Source organism: Sebastes umbrosus, chromosome 6 (genome assembly GCF_015220745.1).
Source record: "Sebastes umbrosus isolate fSebUmb1 chromosome 6, fSebUmb1.pri, whole genome shotgun sequence".
Lineage (NCBI taxonomy): Eukaryota > Metazoa > Chordata > Actinopteri > Perciformes > Sebastidae > Sebastes > Sebastes umbrosus.
The window spans coordinates 17260904-17276144 of NC_051274.1; the positions used below are offsets into that span (position 1 = coordinate 17260904).

At 39.2% G+C, this 15241-nt stretch overlaps 3 protein-coding genes across 4 annotated transcripts; 1 reads left to right on the forward strand and 2 right to left on the reverse strand.

Moving 5' to 3' along the window:
* Nucleotides 1-612: 612 nt before the first annotated feature.
* Nucleotides 613-7921, forward strand: LOC119490635 (protein disulfide isomerase Creld1). Its single transcript, XM_037774144.1, has 11 exons — nt 613-925; nt 3363-3483; nt 3588-3670; nt 4046-4156; nt 4250-4341; nt 4522-4701; nt 4797-4892; nt 4989-5072; nt 6157-6252; nt 6348-6488; nt 6582-7921. The coding sequence occupies exons 2-11, from the start codon at nt 3367-3369 to the stop codon at nt 6800-6802; spliced, it is 1221 nt and encodes a 406-aa protein (XP_037630072.1). The 5' UTR covers nt 613-925; nt 3363-3366; the 3' UTR covers nt 6803-7921.
* A 269-nt stretch (nt 7922-8190) lies between these two features.
* On the reverse strand, nt 8191-10491 carry LOC119490636. 2 transcript variants are annotated; one of them, XM_037774146.1, is made up of 6 exons: nt 10294-10491; nt 10051-10184; nt 9815-9942; nt 9653-9712; nt 9338-9527; nt 8191-9173 (listed from the first exon to the last, which is right to left on the reverse strand). In XM_037774146.1, exons 1-6 carry the CDS (start codon nt 10301-10303, stop codon nt 9063-9065), a joined length of 633 nt encoding a protein of 210 aa, XP_037630074.1. In that variant the 5' UTR covers nt 10304-10491; the 3' UTR covers nt 8191-9062. The 2 variants fall into 2 exon arrangements, with proteins under 2 accessions (XP_037630074.1, XP_037630073.1); XM_037774145.1 differs by having other exon boundaries at nt 10051-10187.
* Nucleotides 10492-10752: 261 nt separating this feature from the next.
* On the reverse strand, nt 10753-14625 carry mbd4 (methyl-CpG binding domain protein 4). Its single transcript, XM_037773936.1, has 8 exons — nt 14484-14625; nt 13688-13968; nt 12893-13578; nt 11895-11960; nt 11649-11783; nt 11399-11548; nt 11122-11225; nt 10753-11029 (listed from the first exon to the last, which is right to left on the reverse strand). The coding sequence occupies exons 2-8, from the start codon at nt 13858-13860 to the stop codon at nt 10955-10957; spliced, it is 1389 nt and encodes a 462-aa protein (XP_037629864.1). The 5' UTR covers nt 13861-13968; nt 14484-14625; the 3' UTR covers nt 10753-10954.
* Nucleotides 14626-15241: the final 616 nt, after the last annotated feature.

Genomic DNA, 15241 nt, shown 5'->3' on the forward strand with positions numbered 1-15241 from the left:
CATGTTTACTTCCTGTCAGCTGATGACATTCACATACACTGCAACCCTGAATAAACTGGGACACATTTACAATGTTTACGTTTAAAACTGTGTAATGGGTCTAAATATTGTATATTTGTGACATCACAAATGGACAGAAATCCTGACAGCTTGTTTCAAATGCTAGAGTTTCTGAATACGGGCTGTGTGTATTTCCCTGTGGATTGAGTGTTTCGATACTTTCACAGTATTTATATAGGACTTAAGCCTGCTTTATAATAAAAACAAAACATGAAAATCTCACTTTTTTTTATAATATGGGACCTTTAATTCCAGATCCATAAAATCAAGAAATTGAGGCACTATGCCACAGCAGAAAGTAAAAAAAAAAAAGAAGGTATGGGAGCTTTCTTGGAACCCACAAGGCTTTCTCAGTGCAGTCAGTTCAAAGGTTTTAACAAATAAAAAATAATTACACATATTCACAATTATAATTTTCAATCAGTAATTGCAGATAACTTGAATTGTCTCTAAATGTTAACATACTGTATGATATGGCTATTTAAAATGTATTTTAAATGCATTTTAACATGAATGTAAAATGTGACTGATTGGTTGATGAATTAAACCCCAGCTGGTTTGGGCGGTGCCATCCTGCACATCCTGTGTGTGTGCTCAGCTGCAGCAGCAGCAGAGAGAAGAGACTGGAAGAGCTGCTGCTTCATTCATTCATCCTCAGCAGCAGAGCTCCAGTAGCTCACAGCTCTACACACAAGCCTAGTGCATATGAGCACTACACCACCAGCGTTAACTAGCTTAACCAACAACAAAAATGGCACATTTGAAGCATTAAAAGTGACCAAAGATGTGAAACCCTGCCTGCGTTGTGTGATCCAGCAGACAAGACAATCTTCATCTTCAGTGGTGCTGCGGACGAGGAAACAAGGTAAAAACAGATTATATATCAGCTAAAAGAAGCTCTTAGCTAGATAATATCAGAGCAATAAACATCACCTAGCAGATAGTTAAATATATATATTAGGAGGATGTTATGGGACTGAGTTCAATAGACTTTAAAGTGACACCGGATAGATTAGCAGACAATGACAGAGACGCTGTTAGCTTAGCTTAGCAGCTAGCTCTCTACTGACCTTAGCTACACCAGCTGCTAGTTGGCAGATTGTTGTTGTGGTGCTGATGCTGAGCTAGCTAAGCTAACCAGGAAGCTAACGCTGGAAGAAGAGCATCACACAACCAGGCTGAGAGGAGTGTGTTTAAAGACTTAATTAATATAACAGCACTGAGCTACTGGAGGATTGCATGTGTTTAGGTATAAAAAATAACTTAAATCTGTATGATAATAATATTTTTGGCATTACAGAGGATGTGCTTAATATTACAACTAATGCAATCTATTTAAACTACAAAAATACAGCTTTAAAAAATACCAGAAGTTATAGCCACTCTGACACTGTCCCAATAAATACTGAATATTATGCATCACAAAAGATATACTGTATATAGATATATATATCTATATATGTAGAGATATATCGTTAATTCTATTTTTATTGTATATTTTATTTCTTTTATCTAGTGTTAAGTAGTAGTTAAGTTAAGATAAGATAAGATAAGATAAGATAAGATGAACCTTTATTAATCCCCGGGGGGAAATTCAGGTGACAAAGCAGCAAAGTGCAGATACAGAGGTACAGGTGTACAAAAAGATTATTAAACAATAAATTGAAATACAGAATATACATAGTGAATATACATAGTGAATATACATAGTGAATATACAAAGTGAATGAACATAGTAAATGAACATAGTGAATATACAAAGTGAATGAACATAGTGAATATACAAAGTGAATATACATAGTGAATGAACATAGTGAATGAACATAGTAAATGAACATTGTGAATATACATAGTGAATGAACATAGTAAATGAACATAGTGAATATACAAAGTGAATGAACATAGTGAATATACATAGTGAATATACAAAGTGAATATACATAGTGAATGAACATAGTGAATGAACATAGTAAATGAACATTGTGAATATACATAGTGAATGAACATAGTGAATATACAAAGTGAATGAATATAGTGAATATACAAAGTGAATGAACATAGTGAATATACAAAGTGAATATACATAGTGAATGAACACAGTAAATGAACATTGTGAATATACATAGTGAATGAACATAGTGAATATACAAAGTGAATGAATATAGTGAATATACAAAGTGAATGAACATAGTGAATATACAAAGTGAATATACATAGTGAATGAACACAGTAAATGAACATTGTGAATATACAAAGTGAATGAACATTGTGAATATACAAAGTGAATATACAAAGTGAATGAACAGTGAATATACAAAGTGAATATACAAAGTGAATGAATATAGTGAATATACAAAGTGAATGAACATAGTGAATGAACATAGTGAATATACATAGTGAATATACAAAGTGAATATACAAAGTGAATGAACATAGTGAATATACAAAGTGAATATACATAGTGAATGAACATAGTGAATGAACATAGTGAATATACAAAGTGAATATACAAAGTGAATGAACATAGTGAATATACAAAGTGAATATACAAAGTGAATGAACATAGTGAATGAACATAGTGAATATACAAAGTGAATATACAAAGTGAATGAACATAGTGAATATACAAAGTGAATATACAAAGTGAATGAACATAGTGAATGAACATAGTGAATATACAAAGTGAATATACAAAGTGAATGAACATAGTAAATATACATAGTGAATATACAAAGTGAATGAACATAGTAAATGAAAATAGTGAATGGACATAGCGTGTACCGTCCGTCAATAAAAAAATGTAGTGTACAATAAATAGATGTAATATGTGCAGTCTATAAAATGGAATATGGGATGTAGTGTAAAGTAAGTTTAAAGTGCAACAGTGGTTAGGAGAGGTGGTTGCAGGTAGTGCAGATAGTGCATAGTTGGTATGTATATAGAGATTTGTGAATACAGTGTTTTTTGTACTTAGCTCATGTTGTTTGTGTGAGTGATGCACGTTTTTGTGATGTATGTAAATTGCTGCTGTGACACCTCTATTTCTCTTTGGGGATCTATCTATCTATCTATCTATTTATCTATCTATCTAAAGTAAAACTAGTATATATTGCATGGCTTTGTATTGTGCAGATGTTCTTGTTGCGTTACTGCATACAGTAATAGTGCGTAGCATCCAGTTAATGTCTTCTGAAGGCATGTGTATTTGATGATACTTCCTAGGATGATCACTGTCAAGTATTTAAACCTGAACATTTTTATTTATTTACCATACCATTACTGGTTTTGTGTGTTTTGTGAAGGATCATGTGGTGGGCCTGGCCGTTCCTGCCTGCTCTGGTGCTTCTCTCAGAGCTCTCTGTGGTGAGAGTCCAGACCGCGCCATGCCAGACTTGCCGAAAACTCACAGAGAGTTTCATTAAGGTACCGCAGTTAAGTTAATGTACCATCAGTTCATGCTTGTCTTCTTCTGGAGCCAAGCTTTTTCAGTATTCCTGAGTCTTGAAATTAATTTCCCCCTATTTAAGGGCTTGGAAATAACAGCCAACAAGAACTTTGGGGGAGGAAACACTGCCTGGGAAGAAGAAAAGCTGGCTAAGTATGCACGCAGGTAAGAGAAAGTTTAATTGGAGTTACACCTACACTTTTTTGACTTACTTCTATCTATGGGGATTTTGCAGTCAGTCAATACTTGGTATCACAAATACCAAAAAGAAAAAACTTCGATCTTTCTTGAATTTGTACCATCCAGAATCAATTCGGAAGTCCTTTGTCTTCCCTGCACATCTATATGATATTTTGTAATGTGTGAATGGTTACGTAAGGCGGTCTGTTTTAAATGTTACAGTCCACTGAGGTTAATGAATCCTCTCGGTGGACCAGAGCAGGGCTCCACTCTTCTTTGAGAGTGGGAGGGGGTGAGAAAGCATCTGTTCTGTAATTCTACTTTTGTCTTACATATCTAATTGCTAGTCTCTTGTTTCAGTGAGACTCGGCTCCTGGAGATAGTTGAGGCCGCTTGTGAGAAAGCCGATTTTGAATGTAACCAGCTGCTGGAGCAGATAGAAGACCAAGTGGAGACATGGTGGTTCCACAGGTAAATATGTGTATTATGTAGTATAATTTTTTGTTGTTCTGTGAGAGGAACATGTTTTAACTTCATGACTGACATGATGTATTTGTCCTATAGGCAGCAGGAGGCACCAGACCTGTTTGAGTGGCTGTGCATAGAGGAGCTGAGACTCTGCTGTCCACCTGGGCGCTTTGGACCTTCCTGCAAAGGTGTGAAAAACATAAACAGAAGCTTCCTGATAGCAGTGTAGAAAACCTTACCATGCCAAACCGTACTTGTTCACATTGGTTGACCCATGTGAAGAATGTTGTAGACTTCATAAAGATGTAAAAAATCACCATGCTAATTTAGACCCAGAGTACCACTAATAGCATATTTATGTAATACAGAGTGTCCATCCAGCCCTGGTGGTGTGTGTGGAGGTCTGGGACGCTGCGAGGGGGAGGGGACTCGCCTTGGAGACGGAGAATGTGTCTGTGATCCGGGATACTCGGGCCGTCTGTGCCAGAGCTGTGCTGATGGCTACTACAGAGAGAAAAGCTCCAACGACAGCATAGGAGCGTGTGCAGGTGCCTGAGATTCAACCCTCTACATGTATTTAATCCTGGTTGAGGTCGTCTTAAATTGACCTTCCCACTGTCTCCTTGTCTTTCACCCTTTGTAGCTTGCTACCACTCATGTAAGAAATGCGCAGGGCCGCAGGACTACAAATGCCTTGACTGCAAACCCGGCTGGATCCTTCATGACAACAAGTGCGTGGGTGAGTTTGGCTTTAGAGGTCGTTTGGTAACATTTCATTGACTCTGTGCCAGTTGTGTGGATGTATGTTGTTTGACTGCCCTTGTATGTCTCTTAGACATCGACGAGTGTGGTACAGAGCTGGCTCGTTGTCCTTCTAACACCTACTGTCACAACACAGAAGGAGGATATGAATGCAGAGGTAAGTTCTCTCGTGTAGTTGCTGTTCTCAACAAACTGTATTGCACCAAATGAAATGCAAGTACGCGTCACTAGATTTTCTGCGGTTACTACAATTTTTCTTTTTTAATTATTTGTGATGAGAGGCAGGTTTTTAGTTACCTTTGCAAAATTGGAGAAATTATAATAAAAAATCTACTGTATTTCATCACAAAATAAAATACGAATGGTTTTCGGTGCTACTAAGTGTTATTTGAATTATCGATTAATATTCTGATTATTTTCTTGATTAATAGTGGTGCAGTAATGAGTCCTAAAACCTGGAAATTAGTTAACATTTGTGCACTTCCGGTACCCTCATCTTGATGTCAATGTTTTTTGTTTTTTTAATGGATTTCGGTTAGAAGCCTTTTGTTCTACAACATAAAATATGTCAGTAAATATCCCATTTGTGAATTTTGAGGACTTTGCGTCTTAAAAAAGGTGATTGCTAACAAGATAACTTCTGTTATGATTTGACGCTATATAAAAAAGAATTGAATTGAAAGTGGCTAAATGTCATCACGCTGACTCGTCGGCCATTACAGCCTCATTGTGTATACTCACTTTTTGTTGTGTGATGCTAACTTCCTGGTTGGCTTACATAAATGCGTCATCCCTGCAGCACTCTATTGTTTTGTCTATAAAATGCCATAAAGTAGTGATATATATTAAATTATAATTTCCCACAGCTTAAGGAATTTGTGTTCAAATTAGTTTTATTTTATCAACAGTCCAAAACCCAAAGACATTCATTTTACTGTCATATATGACGAAGAAAAACATCAAATCTTCACATTTGACGAGGTCGAACCAGTGAATATTTGTCACTTTTGCTTGAAAAATGGCAAACGAATTCGATCAATTATCAAAGTACTTGGCAAATAATTTTTTGTTGACTAATTGTTGCTGCTCTATTTGGTCGTTATTGTAAACTTTATTTCATGCTGTTTTTTGTGGAAATGGAAACATTCTCCACTGTGTGACAAATTCAGTTATTCATAAAATGTAGCACTTAATTCCCAGTTTAGTACCTAATGTTGACCACTTTGCTTTTGTGTATCCAGGCTGTGACCAGGCGTGTGTGGGCTGCATGGGTAGTGGTCCTGCCCGCTGTAAGAAATGTGCACGTGGCTACAAATTGAGAGGAGCAAAGTGTCTCGGTAAGGATATACCACTTATTTACTGAAATTCTGTGCCACACCTCTGCACCTTTCTTCCTGATTTCCTTAACATTTTTATTTGCTTCCTCGCACAGATATAGATGAATGTAGCGATCGTGCAATAGCATGCCCAGGACTCAATGAGGCCTGTATCAACGAGGAGGGCTCCTTCCACTGTGACTGTGCTGATGGATTCATTAGAAGAGATAGCATTTGTGTTGAAAATAAGCCTCCTGGTAAGCAGCCGCAGCAGTAAATATACAAACACATAATATTGTTGACAGCTTCTCAGATCTGTTGGCTAAGTGTCTTTTCCTCTACCTCCTCAGCTGGCCCAGAGAAGGGCCTTTTTGACGACATGACAGACGACGAGGTCCTCGTACTGCAGCAGATGTTCTTTGGCGTTGTAATCTGTGCCATAGCTACGCTCGCTGCTAAGGGTGACATGGTTTTCACGGCCATTTTCATCGGAGGCGTAGCCGCTATGGCCGGATACTGGCTGACAGAAAAGGGAGACTACATGCTGGATGGATTTCTGAAGGGACGCTAGACTGTCCGGAGCAAGGACACTGGGATACCAGCCGGTTAAGGTGACTAAGATTCAACTGGGGGCAAGAAACTATCCCTGCAATGCTAGCCTTTCAGGGATTTACACGGGGAGTTACTTGAAAGGGCTCGGGTTCATTTATGTTTATGAATAGGATAATGCAGGAAAAAAGTGAGAACTTGAAGGCTATGAAGCCGTGAATCTTGAAGAGGAATAACAAAAGCAACACTGCACTGATATAAAGGAGCCGAACTTAATCCCCTACCTCAACTTTGTTGGGAACGAGGGTGACACGAAGACCACTACTGATTGTTAAAATCTATTATGCATTTGGATGTCTCATTTGGCCTCAATGTTAAAATGATGTCGTTTTTCTTCCACACAATCAAAACCTCCAGTCATCACGTCCATCATGTTTTTTTCATGTCAATGCTGTGAAGCAAAGGGTTTCCCATAGTCTGAATGGTACGTACGGTTTGGCTGTGTCGGGTCACTGCAACACTCAAGCTTCTTGCAATGGGCGTGTGGTTAGATATGGGAATTTTTAGGAATTTCCTCAATCATCCCAAAAAGAAAGCTCATTGAAACTCTGGGATATTTCCATTATGAGCCACTTATTTATGTTCACTGAATGACTTTTTACCTCCTTACTTACCGAATGATTCTTTTTAGTAATAATGCATGAAAATAGGATTTGGAATGAAAGGTACGACACCCTATGTATTAATTTATTGTCTTACTTTGGCATGGAAGACGTTTACACTACTGCTATTGACCATTAATGAGTGTGTGAGGGACTGTGCTACGGTAAATACCAGCTCTGATCTGGATGGTTGAAGCCATTTTCTGTTGCCTTTTAATTTATTTTGAAAGCAATATTTATTGGGAAGATGTTAATCATATTTTGCTCCGGACATTTTCATATTTTTGTGTGTATTTCCAACACAGTTTTTTTTTTAGTCTGTTCAATTGTAATTCTAGCAGATATACTGTAATAGAATCATGTTAGAAAGCCACTGAAGCATCACTTCTTATCCGACCATCTACTTTGGTTTTCCTAGTGAGGAAAGTTTCCCACAGTCATTATTCGTTGTTTGCTTTACAATAAAAAGTCTGTCACTCCTCATGCTTTTTATTTGAAGTGTTAATTGAATTTTGTCAAGCTTCCTCTGCTCTTTACATAAACAGAATGAGGAAAAACATTCAATCTTGTGGAAATTATTTTCTACAATTGCATGTTGCATCATAAATTATAGGACATGCAGGAAGTCAGTGGCTGAAAGAAACCTTTGAAGGGGAACTCCACTGATTTTACACATCAAAGTCTGTTTACAGGTCTTGGGGAATACTCCTCCACATGTAGAAAAAATTGTATGAAGTCTTTTTTTAAATTAAGTTGTTTGGGGCAAGGGATTATGAGTTTAAAAATAAAGAAAAAATCTGGGGCTGTGTAGTTAGAAATAAGTGACCTTACCAGACCTCTGTGCTCCTCATCTCTGCTTGAGGCTAGTAGCTCAAAGCAACATTAGCCATCGCTAGCACAACCTATCCAAATCTCCAACAGAATTGTTGGTGATTGGGTTGCATTGTGGGTAATGTAGGCACCAGGTTTTGACAAGAAAGAAGAATGCACAGAATAAAAAAGACAATCTGTTCCAGTACTCATACTACCATACTATTAAGTATGCCAGAAAAAGATTTAGGATAGCTACGTTCCAAATCACATACTTTTTCTTTTTACTTTTAGTATACTGCAGCTGCCCTTTTATATGAGCAAGAGGGTCAAAGTTCAAGGTGCAATGTTATGACAAAATAGCATGTCCCAATTATATGCATACTACATGCAACAGTACGTACTTTGTAAGAGCAGCTGCAGTATGTACTAAAAGAAAAAGTATGTGATTTGGAATATAACTACAATCTCTGCATTGATTTTATAACTTTTTATAATAACTGTCCGTCTGATAATGTTATAGGAGTGCATATCTAAATCGGGGGAGTACTTAGATTTACACGGTGGCGAATAACACAACCTTTATAAAGTAAGATTGGAGATAAATCAGCATTCTTATATATTCTGAGGAATGCTGAAGAGCTTCATTTGGTTCGTCCCAGTTTCGAAAATCCTACGAATATCCCTCTTAAGTTCCTTCAATAGCTATCACAGCACTAATTACACGCACTGTATATGTTGCATCCCATTTTCATCTGACATCCATGAGGCCGGAGTCTGAGGTTTTGACTCTGGGTGTTGAGGTTCGACCTATTTCAGTGTTCCACTCCAGTTAATGGGGTTGAGGCCTAGCAGTTCTCTCTCCTTCAGGGTCTCCTGGGAGCGCGTTAGTGCTCTGTCCCTCCAGCTCTGCTCCATTAGCTGCTCACACACACACACACACACACAGCAAGAGAAAAACCTCAGACACTCCCTATATTGTTGTAACCTGAGAGCATCCAGCATGTTGGAAGCATTATCAGGACACTATTGTGAGGGACATAAAGCATTAGCAGTGGAAACACAAAGTATATGTGAGACTTTACCCTCTTGTTCTCGTCTCTGTAAGCAGTCATTGCTTTGCTGTGCTGGATCTTCAGCTGTCTTTCACCGAACAGGGCGAGGCGGTCCACTTCTCGTACATACTCTGCTTCCTTCACTTTACCGGCCAGCTGCAGCCTCAGCGCCACACTTTTCTCCTCCATCTGCCTCTTTAACTGCTCACGCAACTCCTTCCTACAGGAAAGTGAACAGCTTTTCTTCGTCACCAATGAACTTAAAGATGTATAATTTATATGCAGTATAAAATGCAATCCCCATTTAGGAGATTTTGAGTATGAAAGAGAAAGTGTTTATCTTACCGGTACTCTTCTCTCTCACTGCTGGTCCCATAAAAAGGTTTTCTCCACACTTGATGATACCTGACACATTAACCATCTACAAGTCAGGGACTTTAAACTCAGCTCTCCAAAGCAAAGATGATCTCAGTGATTCTCTATCGTAGTGAGGTCAGATGCTCCTACCTGTGGTGCTCTCTCCTCTGCATAATCAGAGTCCTCTGGTGGTTGTGGTGGTGAACAGCTGGCGTCTCCAGACAGACAGTGCGTTTGTGGACCAAAGGTGGATGTAAAGGGTTCAGTCTTGGAATCATCTACAGAGCAGATTTGTGCAGTTTGTTTTTTTTCTAACCTCAAACATCTTCCTATGAGACATACAGGAGAACAGCCAGACAATGGATGAAGTGTCAGTGAATGCTCACCTGACTGCTCGTCCACAGCCGGGCAGAGTCTGTGATGCTGGGAAATGCCACGGGGGTGACCACCAGGCTGCGACTCTGCCGGACAGGAAGTGTGTCGTGAGGGATCCACACTGGTGTGGAAGCTATAGAGATGGCTGCTGCGGTAATGAAGATTGAGATGAACAGAATCACAGAATATGTTTCAAGATGTTTACTAATAACACTAAATAGACAACAAACGGAAAAACAAGGTGGTTTTCTTACGTAGTCTCATTTTGTAGTTTCTTGTTTCGCCCAACAGAGAAGTCTTCGTGGAATGGAACTCTCCAAAGTGTCAAATCCTGCACGATTTAATTATCTTCTTAAAGTTGCAATTCACATTTCTAGTAAATCATAATAAAACTCCAAATGTAAATACAGCAAATTACTGTACTGGCACTAGTTAGAGATTAAACCGTGACATGCTTGTGCATTCACTGAGTGTTTTGCGGTGGCAACAGTTGCCTTGGGAATCAAGTCCCCCCCCCCACTCTCCTCTATTTAAAATCAAGCTACTGTGTGGATTGTAAGGTCATGCATCAGTGCGCTCAAAAAGAAAGATTATTAGCCTGTGACATTGGACTAACCACATACAGTCAGAAGATTTATTCAGATCTCATCTACGTACAAAGACATGGAACAAGAAAACCAGTCAGAAAACTTAATAATGCACTCATGAATCAATTTTTAAACCACTTAAAACATTTTATTGCACATTGAGTAAAACTTTTTAAAAGGAATAAATAAAACAGCATAATTTTAAAGGGATGCGGGTTTAACATTGCAAATTCATCATAATATTAATATTGTTATGTGTATTGTTTATGTGATGTAACTGATTTTCTTGTCTGCTGCGCCACAGCAAATCTTCCTCATACGTTGCGTTTCAGATTCCAAGTGTTTCATGGTTCTCCCACAGCCAGTCGTGGTATTTGTTTAACATGTGATCTTCAGGTTTCACCTTTGACATAAAAATAGTATTACAATGTCAGATTTGGCATTAATGAACATTGCAAAACTAATGTAATCCAAAATAGTTAGGATTAGACTCACCTCTCTCCACTCTCCCACACAGAAGATCCTGTAAGAGTCGTTGCCGTACTTCCCAATACCGTGCAGCTCGATGGGGTAACGCCACTGTTTATTTAGATATTCATCTACACGGGAGAAAAAAGGGATTGTGAGGTTTTTCTGGCCACTCTTATTGCTTCATTGATTTTGATTAAAACATTACAAATCTACAGTGACAGCATACTAACACTGCACTGTAATTAATGTGCATAGAAGTGGATACTGTTATCCATCACGTATAAAAGACGAGCACATTCACCTGAGAAGCGTATGATTGATTTGGATCTGAGCTCATACAGGCCTAGTGGCTTCATGAGTTCACACAGGGGCTTCCAGTCGGCCTCCCGGGTCACCTCTGGAGACGGGTATTGCTCAAAGAACTGCCACAGTACTGGTATGGCCATCTTGCCTGCAGTATTGTAAAAAAAAGGAGAAAAGCTAGACTGAAGTACTCATTGGTACAATAATGTCGCAATGTAATGTGTGTTTGTGTATGTTGGATCTTTTACCAGTGGTCTTATTCAGAAAAATGGTGGCCACTAGGAGCTTCCAGGGGTCGTGGAACAGGGTTTCCTGTACGAGGTTGTAGGGTGAGCGAGGAGGTGTCCACTTCTTGAAGGCCTTCCTCTTGGGTGGGCTAAGGCCTGCGTAAAGACAGTCGACATGTCAACTTAACTGTTGAGGTAGGCTATACTTTATGCTATCACATTTAATACTTTTATTTAAATTATTTAAATGAACTGTTTTAACATTACCATCAGTGGGGGGTTTCCTGCTGAAATAAGGGCTCGTTTTCCGTTTGTCTTCCACACTCTTGGACCCTAGGCAGACGGGAAACATTTATGTATATTTATATATAAAAAGAAGACATTTCTTATGACACATAATGTCAGAAGTCCACATCGAGGAGATCACATGGTCACAGCTGAGGCAGGGAGGATAGCACAAGCACTCCTGCCTGGAGAGGAGTCGTCCCCCCCTGAGCTGCAATCACTTCACCCTTAATGAGTCCTTTCCTCTTTACTTTTGATGTCAGCCATGGTGTGTGAGCCCTGTGAGTGAATTTTCTTGCGTAATATTTGATTTACTTTTAATATCGCACACAATGTCTGATGAGATGTTTGATTTAATGTTTGCAGAGCTTAAAACACACACAGATTTATAAAGAAATCTACAAAGAAATGAAAATAAGATTTAGATTTAAACACGCAAGTAATGGGAAAATGTTTAAATAACCCACTCAAGCTGGTGACTATTTCAAATACTTGGTGGGAATTCTAAATGGTAAGTAATATGATACTTCCAGACGCTGCAATCAAATCATACTCATCATATGTGCACTTCTATGATCATGTCTGAAGTTCAGTTAATAATGGAAGTATGTGCTCAATGCCCTTAAAGAGGTATTCTACTTGTTACAAATCATATTAGTGGCCACCATCAAGTGTACAGTATTACTTGAAACCTGTTCCTGCCTCAAACTATGGAACAAATCACATATATTCTGTAATAATTGACATTTCTTCCCCCCTTTGAACATCCATTTTTATGTAGTCATAACTGGAAGTGAGAAGAAATGTGAAGGCAGCTGGAAACTGGATAAAGAAACTGTTAAAATGTGAAATTATAGTGATTGTGCTGCATTATATAAGATGCTGAAATAAAAAATAAAATATAAGTTAAAGTAGATCCAGAGAAAACTAACTCAAACTGCTACTTTTACAAGCTGACAGATGGTGTGGATCAGACTTACTATTCTGGGAATCTCTCACTTGTGTGCAGCTCCCACTAGTGATGTCAGGTACCAACAACACCTCCTCTTCCTCATCCTTGTAACTGTCAGCCTCCAGTTCAGAATTAGGCTTGTTGCCACCTTCACTCTGTATCTCGTCTCCGCCTCGTTCATCCTCACCCTCGTTCTCGCTCTCAGTGGCAGGTTCAACATTCAGAGTCGGGACAGAAGGCAGCAAGTCTTCCTCTTTTTCGTCGTCCTTGTGAACAATGAGAGTGTTTTGTTGGTTACTGGAAGGAGCCAGTCTGAGTAGCTTCTCTCTCAGCTGACCCGCCCTCTGAGGGCTCCTCTGCAGTTTGACATCATCCTCTGTAGCTGAAGGTGCAGCTTGTTTGCAACACTTCACAGTTGCACTCTTTACTTTTTTGTGTTTAGCATCACTTCTGAGGGAGGAAGAGGCTCTTTTAGATTTATTTGGAGGTGGATCGAGTATTTCTGTTACACCTTCTGTTGTCTCCTGCTGTCCATCTGCATGTCTTTTTTTCTTTCTCCTCTGTTTCACTCGGGAGGGGAGTAACTGTGAAGTGGTGACGACATCGTCCTTGGATGTGGTGAAATCAAAAAGGTTTATGTCTAAGTTTCCTTCTCCATCTTTCAGGAGGAAAGCATGCAGGGATGATCTTGAGCGGAACTTCTTCCCTTGGGGACTTACACAAGAGAGAAATCAGTTAAGACACTGATATAACTGGAATTCCAAAGCACTTAGTCATGGTATGATGACAATGCAGACAGGATTGCAAGAAAACAATGAGTCACCTTGTAATGTAGATGTCCATTTTGCCTGCTGTCTTCCCTGCTTTCCGCTGCCTCACCTCTCTGATCCACCCACCGGGCAATGCGGAAGTACGGGATGAGTCATCCTCGTCCTTGTGACTTTGGTTAGTTATGTCTCCACTGTTTTCCAGCTGGATATCACAGCTAGACTGCATTTTGAGAGGTGTGCTGGTGTTGTTGTTGTTGGACCCGGTGGATTCTGAAGTGATGGAGTCCCCCTTGAAGCTCAAACATCAGCAGCATCCATTCCTGGTCTTATTTACCTAAAATATATGATTACAACAAGGCAAGGCAGCTTTATTTGTCAGCAACAGGGGAATTGAAAGTGATTTACATAAATATTCAAGAACATTTTGACAAAGTGCAAAAGAACATTAAAACATAATTAAAACAGTTATAAAAAACATAAAAACATTAAAGATTAGAAAATAAAAACAAGGTAAAAATAAAAGCTAGGATCCAAGCTAAAATACAGTATAACACACAAGAGTAAAAGTTCTAGTGCAGTATAAGATCATTATCTGGTTTAATAAAAGGCAGCAGCAAACAGGAAAGTTTTAAGTTTCGATTTAAAAGAACTCAGAGTTGGAGCTGGTCCTGCAGGTTTCTGGGAGCTTGTTCCAAATATTTGGTGCATAAACAACAATAACAACAACACATGGATAACATCTATCTATTATACAATGTAAAATAAAGTAGGTAAAGTACCACCACTTAACATATCATGGATCTAACTATACAACAGACATGATAACCAGCAATCAAATTGTTTACTAACCTCTATCTCCTTCCTTTCTCACAGGAGTGCAGGCATGTATGATGCAGCAGACTCATGGGTGTGCTGAGCTCTCTGTTGTCTTTCACACAGGAAGAAGCGAGCAGATCTGAGCATGCGCAGTGAGAACGAATCATGCAAACGGAGCTAGTGATGGGAATTACTGCTCTTTTTAGTGAGCCAGATCATTTGGCTCAGCTCACCAAGAAGAGCCGGCTCTTTCGGCTCCCAAACGGCTCTTTGTTTTACCACTTCTGCCTTTTTATAATTCAGCCAAATTTATCACTGTTTTGATTTTTGATTAGTATGTGTGAACAAATATCACTTAAATTCAATATAATTATACTAAACCTTATAATTTCCTGAATACCATAATTTTACATGCTGCTTCGTTTCCGACTGTCACTCATCTTGTCTGCTATTCGCACAACGCACTCCTCTCTCTCTTTCTCTCTCCCTCCTGCTCTGTACCTGTAGACCGTCAACGCGCCACGCACCCCTGCCCCTCCCTGCTTGATGGTATGATCCTTGTCTGTCATCACCTGATTGGTTGCACGGACGTCATTAACACAACATTCAGTCACAGTCAGTGCATGGAGTGCATGGAGTGCATGGAGTGCCCGTGGCGCGGAGAAGAGCGTCCTATCATTCTGCCTTGAATTAAGTAAAGAAAAAAAAAAATGGCTCTCGGACGGGAGCCGGCTCTAATGGTACGTGTCCACAGGCTCCGTGCTTTCCACACTCCCCATTCATTGTCTATG

Bases quoted from the DNA above. Each gene is read 5' to 3' on its own strand.
- mbd4 (XM_037773936.1), bottom strand. From the start codon at position 13,860: ATGCAGTCTAGCTGTGATATCCAGCTGGAAAACAGTGGAGACATAACT. The intron at 11,961-12,892 runs GTAAGTCTGATC...CCGTCTGCCTAG, and splicing joins AGTGAGAGATTCCCAGAATA to GGTCCAAGAGTGTGGAAGAC. The intron at 11,226-11,398 runs GTGAATGTGCTC...TCTCCCGTGTAG, and splicing joins ATCAATCATACGCTTCTCAG to ATGAATATCTAAATAAACAG.
- LOC119490635 (XM_037774144.1), top strand. From the start codon at position 3,367: ATGTGGTGGGCCTGGCCGTTCCTGCCTGCTCTGGTGCTTCTCTCAGAG. The intron at 3,671-4,045 runs GTAAGAGAAAGT...CTCTTGTTTCAG, and splicing joins CTGGCTAAGTATGCACGCAG to TGAGACTCGGCTCCTGGAGA. The intron at 6,489-6,581 runs GTAAGCAGCCGC...CTACCTCCTCAG, and splicing joins TGTTGAAAATAAGCCTCCTG to CTGGCCCAGAGAAGGGCCTT.
- LOC119490636 (XM_037774145.1), bottom strand. The intron at 9,713-9,814 runs GTAGGAGCATCT...TTAATGTGTCAG, and splicing joins CAGAGGAGAGAGCACCACAG to GTATCATCAAGTGTGGAGAA. The intron at 9,174-9,337 runs GTAAAGTCTCAC...GTGTGTGAGCAG, and splicing joins ACAGAGACGAGAACAAGAGG to CTAATGGAGCAGAGCTGGAG.